The sequence below is a fragment of the Callionymus lyra genome, chromosome 2, assembly GCF_982586985.1.
Source record: "Callionymus lyra chromosome 2, fCalLyr1.hap1.1, whole genome shotgun sequence".
Classification (NCBI taxonomy): Eukaryota; Metazoa; Chordata; class Actinopteri; order Syngnathiformes; family Callionymidae; genus Callionymus; species Callionymus lyra.
Genome location: NC_141819.1, coordinates 29,866,593 through 29,888,544, shown reverse-complemented (window position 1 = coordinate 29,888,544; position 21,952 = coordinate 29,866,593). Strand labels below are relative to the sequence as shown.

At 39.1% G+C, this 21,952-nt stretch overlaps 1 protein-coding gene across 5 annotated transcripts; it reads right to left on the bottom strand.

The window, feature by feature from the left end:
• Positions 1-539: 539 nt before the first annotated feature.
• On the bottom strand, positions 540-17,230 carry tjp3 (tight junction protein 3). Of its 5 annotated transcripts, none has more exons than XM_087784549.1 (30): positions 17,090-17,230; positions 11,555-11,611; positions 11,118-11,242; positions 10,944-11,046; positions 10,560-10,854; positions 10,357-10,460; positions 9,739-9,928; positions 9,598-9,673; positions 9,385-9,482; positions 9,224-9,314; positions 8,615-8,797; positions 8,315-8,400; positions 8,147-8,231; positions 7,550-7,635; positions 7,377-7,458; positions 6,497-6,591; positions 6,349-6,421; positions 6,197-6,270; positions 6,009-6,072; positions 5,778-5,934; positions 4,768-4,876; positions 4,484-4,703; positions 4,196-4,404; positions 3,785-3,880; positions 3,604-3,683; positions 3,319-3,529; positions 2,600-2,700; positions 1,739-2,296; positions 991-1,049; positions 540-912 (listed from the first exon to the last, which is right to left on the bottom strand). In XM_087784549.1, the coding sequence occupies exons 2-30, from the start codon at positions 11,600-11,602 to the stop codon at positions 789-791; spliced, it is 3,882 nt and encodes a 1,293-aa protein (XP_087640675.1). In that variant the 5' UTR covers positions 11,603-11,611; positions 17,090-17,230; the 3' UTR covers positions 540-788. The 5 variants fall into 5 exon arrangements, with proteins under 5 accessions (XP_087640675.1, XP_087640672.1, XP_087640673.1 ...); XM_087784546.1 differs by lacking the exon at positions 17,090-17,230 and adding an exon at positions 14,424-14,720; XM_087784547.1 differs by lacking the exon at positions 17,090-17,230 and adding an exon at positions 14,424-14,720 and having other exon boundaries at positions 5,778-5,928.
• Between the last annotated feature and the right edge of the window lie 4,722 nt (positions 17,231-21,952).

The following is a 21,952-nucleotide window of genomic DNA, read 5'->3' as shown; positions in this document are numbered from 1 at the left end:
AGTACCATCATACTTCAACATATTTTATAGATATTTGTGAATAAGTGCTTTGTATTAGATTAAAAAAAAATCATAAAATACAATTAAACAATGTTATCATATTTACCTCGATGTTATCAAATGTATTATGTAGCGTACTGTTTCGTTTCTTTTAGCATCATACATATTTTATTTATATTTGGGGGAAAAAAGTGCATTTATATTGAATTTAAAAAAGTTATATAAAACACAATTAAACAATTTTATTATATTTTTTTTGCTTAGTTTTTGCTAGCTGTCCAAAGTGTCCTATGTGTCACCCCAGGTAGCTGGGATAGTCTCCAACCACACAACATCGATAATGGGAAAGGTTGTGAATAAATAATATTTTTTTGAAAACTTTAAAACAAATTACATAACTTCATCACACATTCGATGTTTAATTTCTAAAATTTTTCTTTAAACTGTATTTTAAACTAGGCCATTGTCAACCTTATTTTCAACCTAAATAAAACACCAATAATTCATCCATGTGATCAAGAGGTGAAAAAGAAACACACTTTGAAAACAAGTTTTAATGTAGAAAAGCTGGGACCTATGCATTGAATCAATTACACAAAAAAACACCATCACATGTACATGGAATATTTAAATTAACACATTAAAACTATTCACTTGATGAAAAAAAGGTGGAGTGGGTAAACACCATCTAGCCTTAGCGAGAAGAGAACAAATTATTGGAGTTGCATTTATAAATCAAAGTTTTATTGTTGGATCAATGGAGTCTTGTGTTTAAAAATAATTGGCATCTACAGTTCTGTCGCTGGTCCCCATTCAATGTCCTCTTCTTCCTCCTCATCCTCCTCCGAGCTGTTGCTCCCTCCTCGGATCTGTGTTCGTCTGAACTGCACTGCCTGGTGATGATGCGCCAGACTGTATGAGACAAAGAATGTGGCGTTAAAAAAAACAAGAAACTAGCACTTTACATGCATATACTTTCTCAACACTTACACAATGTAACTGGGGCTCTTCTTCTCCGGTGGCTGTGTTTGTGGCTCTGCCAGGCGAGTCTGAGGGCCACACAAAAGTAAACTCGTATGTTAAACTCAGTGTTAGGGTTCATTAAAAAAGTAGTCTTTTCCCATAACAGAAAAAGCCTATCAGGGTGTCCCCCTAAATCTTTTGGCACCACACACTAGTTTAATGTTGACGTAATATTCACAGGCCGACCTTCAAGTAAAAAAGTTCAAAATAAAATATAATGACCATTAAATTTAACGTTAAGTGCATGAAATACGTGTCATTATAACGCTGAATCAGAAGAAGCTCTGGACTGTATAGATGGTTCTATAAAGCTAATTATTTTCACTGGTTTACAGGTTATTTATGGAGTAAAACGAGTGCTTAGATGAAAAAATCCTATCTTCTCTCAAAATGACATACCTTTTAGACATTAATGTTGAATAAAACAAAATTATTTAAATCTTTTTTTTTCTTCAAATGGTGTTTGGAGACCAAAAGGAATATGACGCATCATATTTTTAAAAAGTTTACATTTCCTCAGAGTGATGTTCTCAATCAGAGAATGTAGAAATGTATTTTTTTTAAATAACCTGTAAATCCAATAAAACACTATGGTTGAGCTGCTGAGTGGAATCAAGAGTATTACAATTTAGTGAACAAAACATCTTGCATGTTCCTGCTCATGCATTTTAAACTACATTCATCGCACGTTTGATTCTGACATTGACCCCATTACCTGTTGCAGCTTCTCTTCTATGGCAGAAAGGCTGGCGTGTGGACTCTCGTGTCGCTCCTCGGCGGGTGAAGCCTCTCTCAGAGAGTATCGAGGGTTGGGGGCTATAAAATCCGGGGGCCCTTCTGACGGACTGTTGGTTGCAACGACTTCTCCGGCACTGAAGTCAGAGTCTGTGAAGCTGCGGTGAGAGGGGTCTTCTTCCTCGGCCGGGCTGTGCGCTGGACTGCGAGAGCTCTGTCTGAAGGAACCGGGCTCCGGCACGTGCATCAAAGGGGGGATTTCTCCTCTGTGGGAGTAGGAGTCCGAGTTGTGATCCGAGGGGGGGCTGTGGCGCCCCGAGGCGGGCTCCGACGATCTGGCTAACGCAGCTCCGGCGATCCTCGAGTGTCGTGCTGCGTCTTGCCCCGGATAGGCTTCTTCCAGGTCCTCATTGTCCGTGTAGGCCTCTCCGTCCGTGTAGGGCTCTCCATCGGTGTCCTCCAGGTCGCTGGCAGCACTCAGGTAGTCAGACTGGGTCTGGTCCAGAGCATCCAGGTCTTGTTCTCCACCAGTTTCCAACTGTACATTTCAGAAGATGTAAGATTATTAAGAGACAGTTGAATAATGTCTTACTCTTATCGGACACATTTTTATACTTTGAACATGTGTCTTTATTTATTATTCATTGTTTATTAATATAAAGAGAAAAAAGGAATGATCATTTATTAATTTAAAATAACTATTTTCAAAGGTTGATCTACAGCAAAGAAAAAAAAACATTAGCAAGAATAAATGGTCTCACATCACATGTCTAACCGTTTCCTCATTGCTTAAGTTAAAGTGTCAATATTGACTCAGATTGCTCGTCTGTTCATGTCTTACCGTGACTTCAGACACCCAAACAGGCTTTGACTGCTGATGGCGGATCTTGTCCTTCAGGGCCTCATACCAGACATGTGACCCGGGCTGCAGGTCGATGCGAGCTGACGGGAAAAACAAGTGAAATGCATTTCATTTGTTTTCTCCTTCAATATTCAAAACCTGTTGCACATGTGACAACCTCAAGGCATGGGGGCTCATGTCATGTGGCCCACCCAGACGGTTACTGACTCCTTCTAGAATCATTAAGACATTTTTATTTGTGCAGGCTTTCCCAGATTTTCTGAGTCTCCTGTGTTGTTCTCAGTGTTATCTTGATCTTTGAGTATATATTTTATTGAATATTGCTTTGATTGTTTAAGCGCTTTGTGACCCTGGTCTGGAAAAGTGATCTACAAATATTACTTACTTACTTTCATTATTAGAATAGTGTTTAAGGGTTTGAGATAAGAGAAGGAACAGTGATTATGACAGTCAACAAATATACACGAAACAACAAAAAGGTCAAACTAGCGTGGAAGTACAGAAATGTGTTTGATGATGTCGTCATTGCTCTCAATAATACCCATGTTTGTTCTACTTTCCCACCGTCATACTTCCTGTTGAATTCACATGTTGTTCAGCCCACCACTTACACCGTTAAAATATTTGAATCCCTTGTGTGAGTGAGGTTGACACCCCTGACTTATCGCCTGAACAAGATGATGTGTATGTTGAAGTACCTGAGAAGAGGTGACTCCAGTCCTTCCTCATCTTGAGAGCCTGGGTGTAAAGCTTCCTGGAGCTCTTGTTGGAGTTCGGGCTGTATCTCTGCCTCATGGCCTTCACGTCTTTACGGCTGTGCGGGTCCAGGAACAGCACCATCGGGTGGTACTGGATGTAGTTGAGCCGCTCCACGGCAGTGGGAGTGATGTCCAGAAGAGGGTGCTTGTCCTGGGAAACGGTTGAAGGAGTTTCAGCCGAGGCCAGGATCGTTCTCGCTTAAGTGTTCTGACCGAACGACTCACCTTCTCTGCTATTCTCCGGACGGTGTCCAGTTTAATGACCGTGGAGGCGCTCTCTCCTCCTCTACTCCGAGGAACCATCTCTGCAGGAACAATCAATCTCATCAGCTAATTTTCAAATGTAGTGACTCATTAAGTAAGTATGTTTAGTAAATGTAATTTTGCAAACATTAGTTCAACCTACCTGCTACTTCATAGTCATCAGGCATCTCTCTGACCAGCTTCTCCATGGCGATGTCGTTCAGAGGACCCAGGATGACGATGGGCCTTTTGAAATTAGCTGCAAAAAAGATCAAATGTGAGTCATTGAATAGTACAAGCAAACATCAGTAACTTTTGATGGGTTGATGAAGCCTCATAAAAAAACCATGTTATAGTGTCTTTATTTTATAAGTGCACAACAAGTCGGCGCTCTTATTTTAAAAAGTGTGCCAGGTTTAATTGAATTAGTTTACAGCCAAATATTATGAAGCAGAGAGTGACATCTAATGGCCATTGAAAATGAATGTACCTTTATATAATGTCTTCATTACACAGTGAAACGAGGCCTCATCAACACATCACCAGTAGTTGCGCTGAATTATCAGATAAGAACCTTCTCTGAGCAGAACTCGCTCATAAGCAGGAAATTTGCCCTGAATTGTGAGCTGCAGAAGGTCATCACGGCTGCGGCGGTTATTCTTCTCGTTCTTCTTGTTCCCTCTGAGCCCACGCAGTTTCCAGAACTCGGCCCTTTGTCCAGATTGTACCTGCCGATCTCCGCTGGCCCTCATGGCCTGCTCCTGGCTAGCCAGGGTCTCAGCCCTGAAGTCGGCACAAAATAAGTCTAAGATGAGCTTCCAGAACCCTCTTTGACCTCGGATTGATCTGTCTGAATCTTCACCTGGCCTGGTGGGGGATGGTTCCTTTATCCAATTCATGGAGGTCGTTGCCCATTCGGATCGCATGCCACCTGCCCAATTTCCCACGATGCATTGTGTCGACCACCCTGAACACCTCGCCTCTGGTGAAGCTCAGGCCGTTAGAATGATCTGCGTCATGGTCGAAGTGTGCGCGGATGTAAAAGTTGTCGGCCAAGTTCGACTTGATGATCTTCTTATAGACTATAAACAGATCAAAATAAATAATTATTATCAATTTATCGTCCTGTTGTCGTTATCGTCTTACTGTCCATCTTGTGTTGAGTGCAAATTTCAACTCTGTCTCCTCTCTTGACATTTAGAAGAAAGTTTGCTGCTTCTTCTCGGGTGAAGTGGCCAAAATCCACATTATTTACCTGCGAGAGGCAAAGAAACGTCTTAGAAAAACAAGTATACTAGTACTTTCACTGACGCATCTGAACAGGCGACTCCAACTTTGTGTGAGCTTCTTTTAAACAACAAAGCACTTGGGAGAGCTGCTGATGTGCAGTGCCTTTCATTCACAAAACTCACTTTTGAACTTGTGAGAGAATACGCTTTTTTAATTACTTTGAAATGAGACCAAAACAAATCACTTTAATTTATATCAACTTTCCCATTAATAAGTCTGGATTGATGCCTCTTTTGGTATTTGGTTGTTTTTACAATACTGGCAAACATTTTGCGATTATAATTTTTTAAAATTCCATTTATGCTCATATTGGCCTGTCTGCCCTTTGTTCTTCTGTGAGCTGCTCTGTGGTGACTGGAATCCTAATTTCCCAAAGGAATTTTTCACAGGGATTAACACAGTTTTATCTATCTATCTTTTTAGTTTTGAGTGCACAATACTTTAGACCGTTTTTTCCTAAGTGATTTATCGGACCAGGGGATGAGAAATCCTTCCAAGAAACATCATAAGGCATTATAATTTTTGCCTGGTTTTTCTTAACTTTCCTTGGGCTGCTGTGTTTGTTTCTCTTGGCCTTCTAAAGCATGCATTTTAACCGTGTATCGTTTTGTTGTTCAAGCGCTTTGTGACCCTGGTCTGAGAAAGGCACTTTACAAATAATAATTACTGACTTCCTCTAGTTCATCGATATTAAAGTGAGTAACGCAGACTTCCTCTTCCGGAATTTATAGCATTTATAATTTAAAAAAAAAACTCTCAATGTGATCAGATTCGCAAAGCAAAATAAAAACAACAAAAACAAAGGAATATAAACGATTCAATTTCTTTTTATCCCATATAAAGCTAAAAATTCATTTTGAAATTACCTGCATGATTTGATCGCCCTCCTTCATCCCCTGATCATAGGCAGGACTGTTGGGTTGAACTCCCCCAACGAAGATTCCAACATCGTTGCCACCGACGAGTCTAAGACCAACGCTGCCGTCTTTTGCGAAGGAAACCTTGTTGACATTTGAGCTGTATCTTTGTGGACAATTTTCAAGTTAGCAAAATGTCATATACAAGAGGTTGAGGTGAAGATTTGGAGGCAGACTCACCCAGGATTAGATGTCGGGTACGAGTCGGGAGGTAAAGAATAGATGGGCTCCTCGGCAGGTTTAGCTAAAGAGTAAAATTATACTTTAGTCATTTTATATATATATGTAATATAATTCAGGACACTAGCATCCTAGTACAGATCTTTTTAACTTAATATCAGGAAATGTTGCAGAAACATGATGCTTACTGTAGATTGGTGGGTTGTTCTTGACAGAAAGACCAGACATTACGGTGCCAGCTACTTTGGATGTTACAGGGGCCCTAAAAATAAAATATATGAATTCAAAATGACTGTAATTTTCACCTCATTCAGTATAAAAAAAAAACACTTGTTCATACTTGCGCCGGGTGTCCTCTCGCTCAGAACTTCCAGACCTCCTCAGGTGTGAAAGATGGTCCGACTCAGATGAGTCTAGTTTAGGAAAAGTGTTAAACATTATAAGGAGGTTATGGATGAAAATAAGGTGTCATTTGTGACGGAACCAACCATCAGGGGGAGGTTTGACGGGTGATGGGGCTCGATGACGTGAATCCTTTCTCGGAAGAGACGAATATGTACTGGACTTCATCTCTGAAGGAACTCTATGGAAAACATTTAATAGTTTAGTTTAATTTAGAGAAAAATATTGGCCAATACAAACACACCAAATATAAAAGAGTAACGTTTGCAGCAGAGGGTGATTCGCTATAAGTTTTACCCACTAGATGGCGTTGTGAGCAGAGTTTACAACATTCGTTTCTGCGAAGCATGAATTCAATTTAAAAGCGCCTTTAAAGAGGAGTGGGCATTTAAATTATATACCGGCACTGTTGTGAGGGACCGTCAAGAAAAAGAGCCAAAAATGATTAAAAAAAATACGAACTTTTAAACTACAAAGCTCGAAAGAATAGATAAGGAAAAACAATCACCAAATTTTACAAAATAAATAAACCAAAATATAGAAATACATTTATTTTTAATCATAAAAAGAAACTAATATAAAAATACTTATTTTATAATCTTAATATTAACTTACAAACACTGAGCAACCTTACTTTATTATAAATAATAATATAAATTACATTTTGAGGGGCAAAAGAATGATCACAAAATTTACAAAGTAACAGCTTTTTGAAAAATATTTTAGGAAAGTTCAACTTAGAGTTAACACAATGATATTTACAAAATAAAATTATTATTAGCCGTCAGAAATTGTTTCCACATGTTCTACTGACATCATTGGGGTCGCAATAGAGTCAAAAATAAGAATGTGGCCCACGGGCCGCACTTGCTCTGTATGCTCATGTCTTCCATCGAAAATATTCAACACTACAAACTCAAAGTCTTTTGTACAGCAGAAGTTTGTACTGTAGAGTTTGACCTTTACCTGTTCTTTCCCTTGCTAAAAAGTTCATCCATAGAGTTCCTCCGAGGGACGGAGGCATAACTGGCATCGGACTCTAAACGAGCTGCAAAGATCACAAAGTTGGTTTTAAGATGCTGGAAATGGAGCTGATTTTCATTCAACATCAACATTTCAACAGTCAAGCTTCAACACACCTCTCAGTGGAGGATTATTCGGGGCACTGGTTGGGCTCCATTTGGGGGGCTTCAACTGTGGCTGTAGGGAAACGTCCGGCAGCACCCTGGAAGAGACGAGAGGGAGGCGGGAGTGAGGGAGGAGACAACAAATCTCAGTTATGTTGGGAAAGGGGGCAGGCCGCGGCTGATGTGATGATTTGTTCCATATTCACCTGCTTGTCAGTGAGGGAGCCTCTCTGCACTCATCAACTCATCTCCTCATTATAAGACGTCAGTAATGACAAGTTTAAAACAAACAAAAATCCTTCGGGATTTCATCACACTAAGGCCACATACACAAAGCAGTGAAAAGCATTTTTTTTTTATTTCTGTTGGTAAACACAAACACTTGGTGCACATTTAAAACATCACAAATACCAAAAATCAAACTTCAAATTGCCACACACTGATCCATAAAACAAGTGAAGCAACACAATAATAGTAAAAATAATAAGAGGTAAGTAGAAACACACGATTAGCTGACGTTAATAACATAGGAAGCGTGCACAGTTTGGTCCCAGTCGTTGAGCTCTTGCTGGGTATTGGTAATGGGGGGGAGGGACACTTCATCTGTACCTGTATCTGCTGAGCGAGTCCTGGCTGTATGTGGTGCTCTGCCTCTGAGGGGGCCCCATGCTGCGTTCTGACTCGGAATCAGAATCTGAAAAACAACAACTCAAAAAGTAAGTTAGGCCGTTCTCACTTTACAGGTAATAGTCGTACGTGCAAATAGTCAGTACGGACCTGGAGGCGGGACTCTGATCGGAGAGTTAGCCCTGCGAGGCACAGGGGAAGCTCTCATACCTGCGTGAGCCATGTCAGGAAGAATTCTAAAAAGAACAGGTGAAAAAAAATCAATGTTTATGATTCTAATAACATTGTATATCATTATAAATAGATTTGATTTTATTCCTTAATACAAAAGACGGATAGTATAATATAGTTACATAATGGAGAAAAAAAAAATCGAATTAAACTACTTTTATTCACCTTTATCCAAATAACCTGGCTCTGTAACTCTTTCCTCAAAGGTGCTGTGCTCACCTGTATCTGTTGTCCGAGCGAGGGCTGTCTCTGCGTGGAGGAGGAGAGTTGCTGCGATCAGAGTCAGACTCAGACACCGGCCTGCGGGGCCGAGAGGCAGAGGAGGTAGGTCTAGAGGCCGTCCAGTTGGGGGCGAGGGGTGAGGATCGGGGATTGGGTAGAGTGGACACACCAGAAAGATTTCTGCAGAAAAGTACATAATGTTAAAATAAGTCTCACATTGGTCCACAAAATCATGAAACATATAAACTAGGCGTCACTAGAAAGTTAAAATAGCGAATTACAAAGCAAAGAATTAAATAGTTACATCATTATTGGAAGTGTGTCATACTGACCTACCTTAACAACTCTGCTTTACAATCATGGTGCATCACTAAAGCCATTTTATTTTACAGCTCTTTATCAATGTGACATACTTAAGAAAGAATCTGGGACAAACAGTCGAAGGGACTTAGTTGAGTAATTAACGACTGTCCTCACGGTTTTATCCAATAAAGTTTAGCAACAATGGCTTAAACACTTAAAGAGAAATATGGAAAATAATGTGCCACATTTAATGACTCAATGATTTATGCTTGCAAAAACCCAAAACTGAAGCTTCAGACTGACTTGTATTTGTTGGACTGGTCCTTCCTGTCAAGAGTGCCTCTCATGGTCAGAGGTGGAGAAGCACTGCGGTCTGATTCAGACTCGGATGCAGCTAAAAAAATAAATTAAAAAAAATATTTAGAATGACACAGTTTTGCTGATAAACTCACTCTTCTGCTCACCTCTTCTAGACGGGTAGGTTCTTGGAGGAGGACGAGACAAGGTGGAGCGCAGAGGGGAGGCATCTCTGGACTTGGGAAGAGGAGGTTCTATTTTTGTTCTGGGTGAGAAAAAGGAAAATGTTTCATTAAATTAATACTTTCTGCGAGTGTTCAGGGGTGGAGAAGCGAAGGAAGAAGTGAGACTACAGAGGGTAGTTGTTATAGAATTTGTACCTGCGTGTTCGTTTCTCCCGGTTGGTTGGACGTGCCACTCTGTGAGTGGGAATGGAATCATCTAGATCTGAAATATCTGATGACAGGGGAGATTAGGGGTTAAGGTCAATAATGCATTCGATTCGCTTTCTCATCAATTACCTTCCAACTCTGAGCTGCTTTCTTTGCGTCTGCCGTCGTCGCTGTTGCGGGGGCTGTCCTCCACCTCAGGGATGCTGACCAGGAACCTGCGATCGTCCCTCAGGACCGTCATGGTCAGTTTGCCTCGACTCTTCTCCACCAAGTGCTTCGTCTCCAGCAGCGAGAGATTCTCAGTCGTCATGCCATTGATCTGATGAACAAAACAAAAAGAGGTTAAATAATACAGTATCACCCAACACGCTTTTCTCTTCAAACAACTGACTTTTTACTTGGAAATGTGTCTTAAAGTGCATAAACAAATCAACATGAAAACATTTCATTTCATGATCAGTCTAATAAAATCCAACATGCAGGATTATATCTGCCTTGAAAAAGTGTTGTTTCTTCATGCAAACTGGTTGAACCAGAGGTGCATGTTGCTGCAGTGAATCTGCAGTAGGTAAAAGGTGGTAACAAGTTGGACAAACCAAACAAATATAAACACAGATTTTACATATGAATGAAGAGAGACAATAACCTGAAAATATCCTATTTGCTTGTCAAATTGCTTATATAGATTTTAAATGAAAAAAACTTAGTTTTGTTGTAAATGAGTTTGGAGGAGAGCAGATCACTCACCTTGAGAATGAGATCTCCTTCCTGAAGCGTTCCTTCTTTTGCTGCCAGGCCTGTTCCAGTCATGTGCTTGATAAAAATCTGACTGCCCAGTTTCAGGCCATACTCTGCATTACGATGAAGAGATAAAGAGTAGAATACATGGGTATTTGGAAGGGTTTCTCGTCAAGTTTGTCCAGAAAGAAAGAACAAGTGCATGGACTAACCGTCTGTGTTTCTCTTTTTGATCAGTGTCGTCTTCAGAGGTTTCTCCGGCACATCGATCTGCGGGAAGCGCTTGTATCCTGAAGACATCAAGGGAAGTGTGTTTCCATGTCCGTTGCGGTCAGGCGACGTGCTGCGTGCGCGAGTGTGGTATCGGCTGCTGTTTCTGTTGTCGCTGCCGTCGGAGAAGCGGCGTGTCCGTCGAGGTGGGTCTTGGTCCAACAAGTTGGAGTGAGAGGCGGCTCGAGAGGGCCGAGTAGTCGCAGGAATCTGGATCTTCCTCGGCCTTTTGACCGTCTGAAGTTAGAGAAATAGAGAAGATTTTTTAGTTTACTCCAAGCTTCTCTTTCTTCTCTTTCTTTTAATGCAACGTCCTTCACACTTACAACGTTGGCCGTCTTGCCACATGACTTCAGTGTGTGTATGGTGAAGTTAGAGTGGACGTTTTCCATGGACACACCGTTGACCATGACGATTTGGTCTTTGGTGCTGAAAGATTCATGAAGTTTAATATTTAGCTGCAGAAAACAAGCAGCCCTGGTGTTTGTCAAATGACTTACAAAAGTCGTCCCATTGCCGGTCCATTGGGCAGAACATCTGAAATAATGATCGGCGTGTCTCCATTTTCAAGATTGGTTTTGTCTCTCCCTCCTGAAAGGGCAAAGCCGAACCCTAGTTTTGGATCCTGCGGTCGAAAGGAAAGAGTCAAGTAAGTGTTGCTTCATCGAAAGAATGGTGACAGTAAATTAGGACAGTATTGAGTGAGCACATTCCAGATGGTTTCAGCCAGGCTGGTGTAGCAGGGTGTGTCAATGCGAATTCCTGCAAGCAGTGAAACTGACAATGTCTGGGCTGAACCCCAAATATACCTGTACATGTCCAGGGACAATAACGACTGTTTCCAAAGCTTCACATCAATGCTAGAACACGATAAGGTAAAGCAAGAACGGCAATAAAACGTCGTTACCAAACAGTGACAGTCTGAAGTTTCACTTACTTTGTTAAGCGTTATTGTATGTTGCTCCCATATTGTTAACTCCTCCATGCCAGGCTTCTAGGGAAAGAAAATAACAAGAAAACCACAGAAAAGAGTAAATAAATGACCAGTGGCCGAGAATAATCCAGTCAATCAGAAAGGTGACAAAACACCAGCTCTTACACAAAAGACAGCCGACTCTCAGAATGAAGACGAGCGCGACTCAACCTGAACTTAGCATGCTCTCACCTGTCTAAATCCTGCCAGACCGGTATGGAGGAGGGGTTATCTGGCGAGTATGTGTGTGTGCGTCGAGTCACATCTCTTCCGTGCTTGCAATGTATCACACCGATTGTTGTGCAAGTGTAGATAAACATTGTATAGAGACAAAATAATTTTCTCCTTCAAGTTCAATGACAGCTGCTCTCCTAGATTTCCCACTTTCATTCTTTTTGATGAGGCATTCAATCATCTTAAATGTACTATCAAAAAAAAAAGTAATCACCTTGTAGTAGTCATGGTTTGAGGTATTTAAATGAAGCATGAAAAATAAAACAAATATATTCTGTACTTGTGAATTGTAAACATCAGATTTCTTATACAACATGTCTCTAATGAAGAGTCTTTTCAACACACTTGTTGTTAAGGTCCTAACAGCACTTGCTGGCCTTGGACTTCGTCTCTGAATTAGGACATGCCTTTCAACCAAGCCAGAACGGGTCGGGCAAGCTACTCTTGTCAAGCACACGCACAGTAGTCTTTTCACTAGTCAAGTTACTACATTATTATTTCAATAGCCAATGAATCAAACATTAAAATCATTGAAACATTAAATTATGTGTAGCAAGTTAAATTTTAGTTTTAGGCCAGGACCATTTAGATAAGAACGGCTTAGAGTGCAACAGGTCTATGTGTGTCAACAGTAGGCAGACTGTTCCACCGTAGTTAATTATAAACTATATAACCACCGAAAATAAACAGTTACTGACCCGGAGTTCAAAATATCCTGCGTGTTTCAGTACGTGTGCTCAAGAAAAAAGTGACATCTTGTGCGGAACGCCACGAACAGGGACAAATACATAAGATTCATGAGACAAATCTGTTTTGGACATTATAAAAAAATGTTATATTCACTTACATCCATGTCTAAACTGTCAACGATAAACATACATTTCCTTCAAATGACTTTTACCATTTGTCATTATTTGTGCTACAGTACTGATGATAAAGAAGGATGGGCCAAGGTGACAGGTGAGTCAAAGAACTGGTCAAAGATCAAACATATGTTTTAAACCTCAAGGGAGAGAAATATAAAAACATATTAATTATGAAGTTATAGAAATTATTTTAACATCGATGGGAAGACACTCTGATATTAACGTGAATCTGAGAACTACCTCTTTTTGCAACCAAAATATTATGAACTTAGACTTTTATTCTCCACTTACCAATTGGTCTTTGAACCTCACTTCCATGTTCACTGGGATTTAAGCACTGAACAAAACACCCAAGGCCTGTGTACTGAAGACTCCAATCTCACTAGTCAGTATGAATACAGCAGGAACATCAACAATCACTGGTCCGGCACTAAAATCCACTCCGATTACAGTCTCCTCAGCCTGGACACTGGCTGAGGTCCAAGAGAAATCCGATCCTCCTGATGAAACTGCGTGTAATTTGAGCGATAGTGGCGTCGCTCTTTCAGAGAGCAGCGTAGGAGAAAATACCCAGGAGATCTCACCTGGAGCGCTCCTCCCCCCAACCAGCCTTTGCCCACCACCTTCCCTCTCTACTGCCCTGCAATAAACCTGCATGTTAAGGTGGAGCTTCACTTCCTGTTTATCCCTAGATTGCGCAGGTATCAGCCATTAAAGCGTCACACACCAACTAAAGAGGAATTCTATTTCGGTAGTAAAGTAGAGATTAAGAGATTCATTGAAACAACTATTTTTCCTCTCCTGAAAGATGCAGGGAAAATTTTAATAAAAAGAAAATATGATTGTAAATATGGATCAAAATAAAAGTGATCAGGACATTTGAACATTTAGAAGGTGGGTCTAAAAATGTTCTAAAAACAAAGTAGATTTAAATAAAGAAATAGAAAAAGTAATCACTCCGTAGAAGGAGGGAGTGAAGAAAGTATGTTGGAAAAAAGGAAAGAAGGATAGTTACTGTACTAGGAAGATAAGAATGTGAAGAGGAACAAAGTACGGTAAGAGAAAAGCCAAGATGACAAGAGAAGGAGGAAAGAAGAGGAGGAATGATAAGGAAAATGTAATAAGGGAAGAGTATTGGAGAAAATGTGAAAAGATTATACCTGATAGTGGTAGTGGGAGGGATGATAAATAGAGTGATATGAAAAAGAATTAAAATAAAGTGAGCAAGTAAGTAAAGTGGGAATAAAAGTTAATAAAGAAAGACACAGAAAGAAAGATAAATCAGAAAAAAAAAGATACAGAAGACAGAGAGCAAATGGAAGGATGAAAAAAGGGAAGTGGGAGAGAAGAAAAGCTATAGAGAAAATAAATATGAAATAAATCATGAAAGGATGGATATGAATTAAAAATAAAATGTATCAATTTTCTTGACCTATAAATGTTCTTATTTTATGAATACTATGTTTTTTTTACTTAAAGATGCAAATTCTGATTGGAGACAGAAAATCATAGGTAAGGACGGTTTACTGAAAAAGAGAGAGTTTGTACTATTTTTTATTATTCCAGCTCATCTTTTAGCACCTGAATATCATATATGGTGATCATTTCAGTCTTAAATGGTTTTTAACCATTTACCCATAATGCACTGTAGTCTGGATGCATCATGTAAAAAAAACAAAAAAACACTGATATATTCAATATTCCTTCAGCCAAGACCAAAAAGAACTACTCACAGGAACATGTAGAATTGGTGGGGGTGTTGGTTCCGGGGGTAAAGATCCAAAATGTTTCAGAAGTTTCATTCTCTGCGCGAGATTCATGGCAGCCGCTCAGTAGTCTTCCTTTTGCTAAAGTGTTTTGGAAGTCAAATCGCTGACTGCAACTTCAAGGAGGCAGCAAACAACCTGAGTCACAATAATCTCCAGGATGTCACCATAGCGACAAGACGCTCACAAAGAAGAATATGTTCAACTCGGTCAACGTGGCGTTGAACTAACATCCAGAGGGAACTCTAAAGGTCCATCACTTGAGTCCTCCGGCGTTGCTTCTTAACTTGAGTGTTTCCCAGGCTGCTGGTTGAGTTTCAGTCTACTGGTCGGCTGCTATGGTAACGTCAGAGGAATGAGAGCACTGGACTGTTAATAATTGACGGGGTGTTTGCCACACTGTAGGTTTGCTCGGCCTCACTAAAGTTTCCTGGGTTCCAACACAGGCCTGCTGTGTTTCAGCACCGGGGAAATAGAACGGTGCTGACTGAGGGCTTTGATGAAAATCACTCACGCCTAGTCAATAGACACACACACACACACACACACACACACACACACACACACACACACGGCTCTCTTAGCAAGACACTGTTTCCTGCTTTATCCACCCTCAACTTCAACAAGTGTCATGGCTGCATACAGGTGCATGTATAACAGGTGCAGGATTGGATGGAACATCTGTCCCGTGCTAAATTATTCAAAAGCTTCAGAAGTAAATTAATTTATGTGGTGAAAAAACCAACTGGTTTCCAGGAGAAGGAAAACATGCACCTATTTCTGAGTAACTGAGGCCACAGTGTAACCCAAATAATGTATCGAGCCTTGTTTTGGTTCCTTTTCACGTCCTACACTTTTCTTATGCTGATAAAAACATCAACTACCAGACATTATTAAATAGTCGGACAGAACATTTTACTCTTTCGCCAATTGAAGGCTCTTTAAATGTTATTTGAAATCCACTCAAGGACTCATATTAGAAGTAAGAAGCCATGTTATGAATTAATTTAATTTAAATAAGAGATAAAATCACAAAACAATCAAGTAAAAGTCGAAAGAGACAGTGAGAGGTTTATAATCATATTTCTTTGTTTCACTTTGTTACAAGCAGTGAGGTTCTTACTTTACTTTAGTTTTTTTCATTTTATCACACAACTTAATCCAAAGTCAAACAGAGATAATATTTAAAAAGAAAATATATATATATTTGATTGTACAACTTTTACAAAGGCCAAGTGTCATGACTAACAGAAATCCAGGGGGCCAGAGTTCCAGTACAGTGAGGTCTTGTTTTCAAGTGATGAGAGAAAAGACCATGTAATAGTCAGACAGGTATGTCAGTCCATTGCGACGAAGATAGATCTTAATAAAACAAAGTGACTCTCCATTACTGCAATGGTATTAGATCAGTTTATTAAAATATATAGAACAACTAATTTGTTTAGAACATTCTTTTGTTATAGCATATCTGCTTGTCATCACATTAGTGTGACTCAAGTTCGAAACTACTACAAACTATAAGCGTGACTTGCTCAACTGCATGTTCCAGTGACTTCACATACCTGAGATTCCCTGCCATGGAACAGTAGACCATGTAGTTGCCGCTCTTGTAAACATTAATGACGGAACTGTGATAGTGCAAACACGCCAACAGACTCCGCTTTGTGCCTCTTGTGGAATAGCAGTGTAAATATGTGACACACTCAAGGGATGACTGTAATTATACAGATACTGACTTCTTTATGACAGCGAGGAAGACATGTACTGACATCCCTTCTGAAGAACCACATGAAAGAAACCTGGACTTGCAGGATTTGGGCTTGGATTAAAGTAAAAAAAATGTCAAACAAAACACATTCTCAAATCTGTGTGGTGGGTTCACAGATTAGTGAACATGTGTGAGAGTGAATGGATCACATCTGAACCACAACTGCATGACTTGATACCAATTCACTTTTATCAAGAGGGATGTATACTGCTCTCTGCTGGGGACGTTTGGTCAATGCCTTTGACTTTTTGAGGCGAAATAAAATCATTTACTCTTATTAAAAGTAAAAAAAAGTAAATTGTGTTACTTTATCTTAACATAGGATAAGCTCAATAAATTACAATTGAAACATGGTTCACTGTGATTTGTTTAAAAACAAAAACTTGCCTTTTTTTTAAACAGACTATGTATCAATGTTTGTGTTTAATCCCAGGAACTGAGGTAAATTCGTGTCCAAAAAAGTTAAAGTTTGGGTTGAAGAATGTAGAGTGAAACTGAGCTGAACTAGATAGGAACTTGTGTGGCAGAACAAGAAAGGTGAGCAACTTGAAAGTTCAACACTTTCGACTAAAACCTCAACACACAACACCAATATCTGGTTAAATAGTTGACAAGACAATTGTTGGTATTAATCCTCAAAAGTAATCGAGCTTTCATGCTAACTCTGAGATGCTAACTCTTGTCACTCAACCCATCATTCATAAGTTACATACTCATGAATGTTACAATAATTTACTTTGTCTAAAGGTATCTACATACTCTGCTTTTGTTTGACAACATTTAAGCTACTTTATTTCCGCATTAGTAACCAGATAGGACATGTACCCACACTGTGTAAACAACAACAGATAAGAAGCTAACTCACCTGTTCGCTCGCTCTCTCGTGGCCAAAACTGAGTCAGACTAGTTTCAAAAGTTGCTTCTGACCACAGCTGTGACTAATGTGTCAATAGTTTCAGTCCTAACTTTCCTTGTGTTCAGGTAAGAGGGCGTGTTACTTTGGAGCGCAGGTGAGTTTCGAAACGTCAGCGCTCGGGGAAACCACGCCCACCGGAAGTGGCGGTACACGCATTTTTAAACAGTAAAAATTCTAAATATAATAAGTAATAATGAAAAAAGTACTCAATAAAATTAACAATTTATGTTTTACTTTTGGTAAGTATGGCATAAAGAAATACGATATAAGTAAATGCACAATATTAGGACCTACAACTGAAGATGTTGTATGTATATGTTTATGACCTGAGCAACTTAGTCTGTAAACACGGTTTAAAATATTAATGGTATCCCTTGTTAATTTTGATGCCTCGTTGAGGGACGCTTGTCATGTTGAACTGCTAAGTAGTAGTAGTAGTAGTTTTATTTGGAACCTATAAAGTAAGTAAGTAAGTAATGTCTATTTAAATAGAGCTTTTCCAGACCACGGTCACAAAGCGCTTAAACAATCAAAACAATACTCAATAAAATATATACTTTAAAGTTAAAGATAGTACTGAGAACAACACAGGAGTTCCAGAAAATCAAGGAAAAGCCTGAACAAATACAAATATAATTGATATACTTTTCACTCTGACCACAAGCTTATAAAAGATAAAAATGGCCAACTGTGTATTTAGGATTGTCGGCTCAACCACCAAAAGCCACATTCATGCCATCATCAGATTAAGGTGTAATTTTGGCAATACTTGCTTACATTCTTCTATGACACTACACAACAGGGCCTCAACATGGACGACTAGTCTAGGCAGGGGCAAGAGGGGGCCTGGCCCCCTCAAATAAATGTTGTGCCCCCTCAAACTTACATGTAAGTAAGTAAGTAACAGCACAATGCCCCCTCAAGATTTGTGGCTGCCCCCTCATACATGCCTGTCTAAACCCGGCCCTGCTACACAAACCCTTTGTTTGCATCAATGTAACATGATTAGGTGGAGATGTTTTTAATGTACGGACAAAAACGAAAAAATAATGGTCAATTGTAAGAGCTTCCGCAGATAGGTGACCTGCATATTTAGTTTTGAGTTTCACAATTTCTTTGTTTTATTTAACTTAATTTGCAATGTGTTCCTGGCAAAGAACCTGGCACTACAAGTTCTACAAATAAACAAAGTCATGGCCTCGAGCAGCACAAGAACATATTTAACAAATTAAAATACATGTCATACATATGTAAGTAAGTAAGTAAGTCATTTTTATTTGTATAGCGCTTTTCCAGACCAGGGTCACAAAGCGCTTAAACAATCAAAACAATATTCAATAAAGTATATACTTTAAAGATCAAGATAAAACTGATAACACAACAGGAGTTCCAGAAAATCAAGGAAAAGCCTGAACAAATAGAAACGTCTTAAGGTGTTTCTTAAAGGAGTCAGTAGACTCCATCAAGCGCAAAGAGAGAGGAAGATCATTCCGAAGCTTAGGAGCAAGAGTCTGGAAGGATTTCTCTCCTCTGGTCCTGAACTGTGTGCTCATGTGTCCGCAGGGGGCGCTCTTCTCGAGTCAGGTAAATTAAACTAAATGTTAACTACATTAGGCTGCCTTGTTGATTCGGCAATAATTATTCATTATTAATAATATTTTTTTATTTTTTTTTATTTGATGAAGTTGTTGATGCTCAAAATTGTGTCATAATAATGTCGTTTGTCACCAAATCTCTATTAAATGATTGATGTAAAACGTATCACAAATACATTTGTTGCTCTGCCTGAAATGATTCAAGCAGTTAAATATATGTGATCGCTCTCAGCTGAGGCGAAGGACAGTCAAAGGTCAGAAAACAACCTTTGTACCACTCGTGTGCTGATCACAGCAGGGTCCCGTCTTGTCATAACCACTCTATTACATAATCACAGCGAGTACAAAGCTGCACATGTCGGCATGTTTCACTCAAAGAAAAACATGATAATAATGACAGGAATGTTTGAAATAAAACAAATGTTGATCTGTGGTAAGAGTAACAAGGTTGTCTTAGGTGTGTGAGAAATATTTAGAAGTTTAATGAATGAATGCATGTCAGCTCCTTTGACGTGGTCTAATCCCGTGTAATCCCGGCCTGATGAAACCAGATAGAGTGGAAATATTGGCAAAAGGAAAAGCGATTAGTGACCATGGAGTCTGGCAAAACATGTGATCCTTGCACGAGCACATGCTTTACTCACACATATCCAAGTCAGGCCTGGCACACATACGCCATCGCACACAGGCTGTCCTTCATTCATAAGAACACACAAGCTCACAATGTAAACACCAGTGTTTACAAACAGCCATTCATCAAACAAGCCTTTTTTTTCCCAATAGATTACCTGTCTGCTCAAAATACAGTGAAAACATAATATACAACATTAAAATGACATAAGAAGAAAAACACATAAAAAATACATTTCATTAATAAATAAATGATACACTTATTAATGGTAAAGTTGAGAATTTTAACTAGTTTATATGTAAATACTTCACAAACAGAACATGTGAAAACTGGATGTAAGTAAGTAAGTAAGTCATTTTTATTTGTATAGCGCTTTTCCAGACCAGGGTCACAGAGCGCTTAAACAATCAAAACAATATTAAAGGTCAAGATAAAACTGATAACACAACAGGAGTTCCAGAAAATCAAGGAAAAGCCTGAACAAATAGAAACGTCTTAAGATGTTTCGTTTAAAGGAGTCAGTAGATCCATCAAGCGTAAAGAGAGAGGAAGATGGTTCCAAAGCTTAGGAGCAACAGCCTGTCTTCTTAAATCTGTGGTTGGCATGAAGCTGGACTCACTGGTGACAGTTGCTGAGAGGAGATCATTGAACAAACTACTGTCCATCATGGATGATGACAGTCATCCTCTGAACACTGTCATCAGTGAACAGAGAAGCAGATGGAGCATGAATGCTCCTCCACAGATGCAAGAATAATAGACTCAAGGACTCATTCATTCTTTGTATCCCTTTCTTAGTTATTTTTCTTTGATCTATGTTCTTTATCTTTAGATTTAGATTGTGTCAACTTTCACTTTCTTTTTATTCTCTGTTTTTGTGTGCTGGAAAAACAATTTCCTGAAAGAGACCTCCAGAGGGATCAATAAAGTTTATCCATCCATCTAAATAATGACAACTACATTAAAGCTACTTGCATGGCACAGTACTGAGGTTTTGTACAAAGGTTATACATTGTTTATTTATTTTTGCACTGGGTGTATATACTGTAGAAATCTGAGTGAATAGTTGTCCTAGCCTAAGTTTAAAGTTTAGTCAAAAGTCAAAATCAGCGATCTGAATAAACATGAGTAAAAATAGAAAACCTGTCTGTCTTTTATCTTTCCTTCTTTCATTAAAATGGGAACAATTATATTTTGTCTAATGCTAAAGTAGGTAGATTATCCTATTAACCCAATAAAGCCCAAACGTTTGATCAATAATCCAGTGATGTGACTCATTTGATGCAAACTGATGAAGCATCATTGAAATATTTAACTCTTTAAATTGATGAAAAGTGTGTATCTTTTTTCTGTGCAACCAAGCAGTCATGCATCCCAGCATAGGATAGTTGAGCATGGTAGGAAAACCGTAGTGACCCGGTGGAAACCTCTTTTTAGGTTTTGTCACTTCCTATTCTCTCTCCTAATGGACTTAATGGATGGCTTAGATTAGTAATTGCCTGCAGTTCTTCCTCATGGTTCTACGGACTTCTATATTTTTCCCTTCTGCCCCAGTGCTTAAGTGTATGTTTTGACTTTCGTATTTTCTCTTCTGATTTCAGTTCCCTCATTGTGGTTTATTCGCTGAGTTAGTGGACATTCCGTGTGAGATTTTTTGACTCTATGTAATAGATATTGGACTCTTGATCGTGTATGATATTTTGGACTCCTTTTGATTGTGTATTTGGACCAAATTTGTTTATTTATTGTTCCGCTTCTATTTTCTGCTTGAGAGATTTAATACTTGCACTTGGGCTCCCCTTCATACAGATTGTGACTCTTCTTATAGCAACAGGTGAACATGCACATTATATATATATATATATATATATATATATATATATATATATATATATATATATATATACATATATATATATATATAATACAAATATACTAATGGGTTAAAAGAAAATCACCACTATTTTTTATATCAATACAGATAAAAACATATGCTTTTAGGCATTTCATGTTTTCTTCTCTGTCTCTTTGTCAAGTGATATACACAGTGATTTAACAGTTTTTAATTTGATCTATTTGAAATTTCTCAATTGGACCTATTTCAACGAAGCGAGCCACTTAAAGCTCAGTTGAGGCCTGATCAGAATCACTCTGGTTTATTTACAACAAATGTAATGAAGGTGACTTTTCTGAATGCTTTGAGATGCATCTCATAAATGAAAGTGCTACATATACACTAGACCTGACTGTCACAAACACAAAAGCACAGACAGTGAAGGACAGAGCGACCTGAATCACCCCGTCAAACAAAAGATTAAGAGTTCTCTCTGAGGGAAAAGAATAGATCAGCCGGTGCAGAGACCAGTTGACTTTGTCGAGGTCTTCAAACAAACCACATTGAGGTAACCATGGTCCATGTATAAATAACTCTCTCTGGTACGCTTATACATCTTTCAATTACATCCTTAATTAATCTCTGACCGCTTGTCTGGACCGGCCGGGCTGATCGGGATTTTAACCTGAGGCTGCTGAAAAGGGATTTCTGCTAATCCCCCGTTGTTCCGATAAAAAACATGTCCACATACA

What these genes read in the sequence shown, in the direction of transcription:
- tjp3 (XM_087784546.1), bottom strand. Translation starts at nt 14,510, where the DNA reads ATGAATCTCGCGCAGAGAATGAAACTTCTGAAACATTTTGGATCTTTA. An exon ending in GATCAGAGTCCCGCCTCCAG is followed by an intron (nt 8,232 to 8,314) that starts GTCCGTACTGAC and finishes GTTGTTTTTCAG; the next exon opens with ATTCTGATTCCGAGTCAGAA. An exon ending in CGAGAGGACACCCGGCGCAA is followed by an intron (nt 6,271 to 6,348) that starts GTATGAACAAGT and finishes TTTTATTTTTAG; the next exon opens with GGCCCCTGTAACATCCAAAG.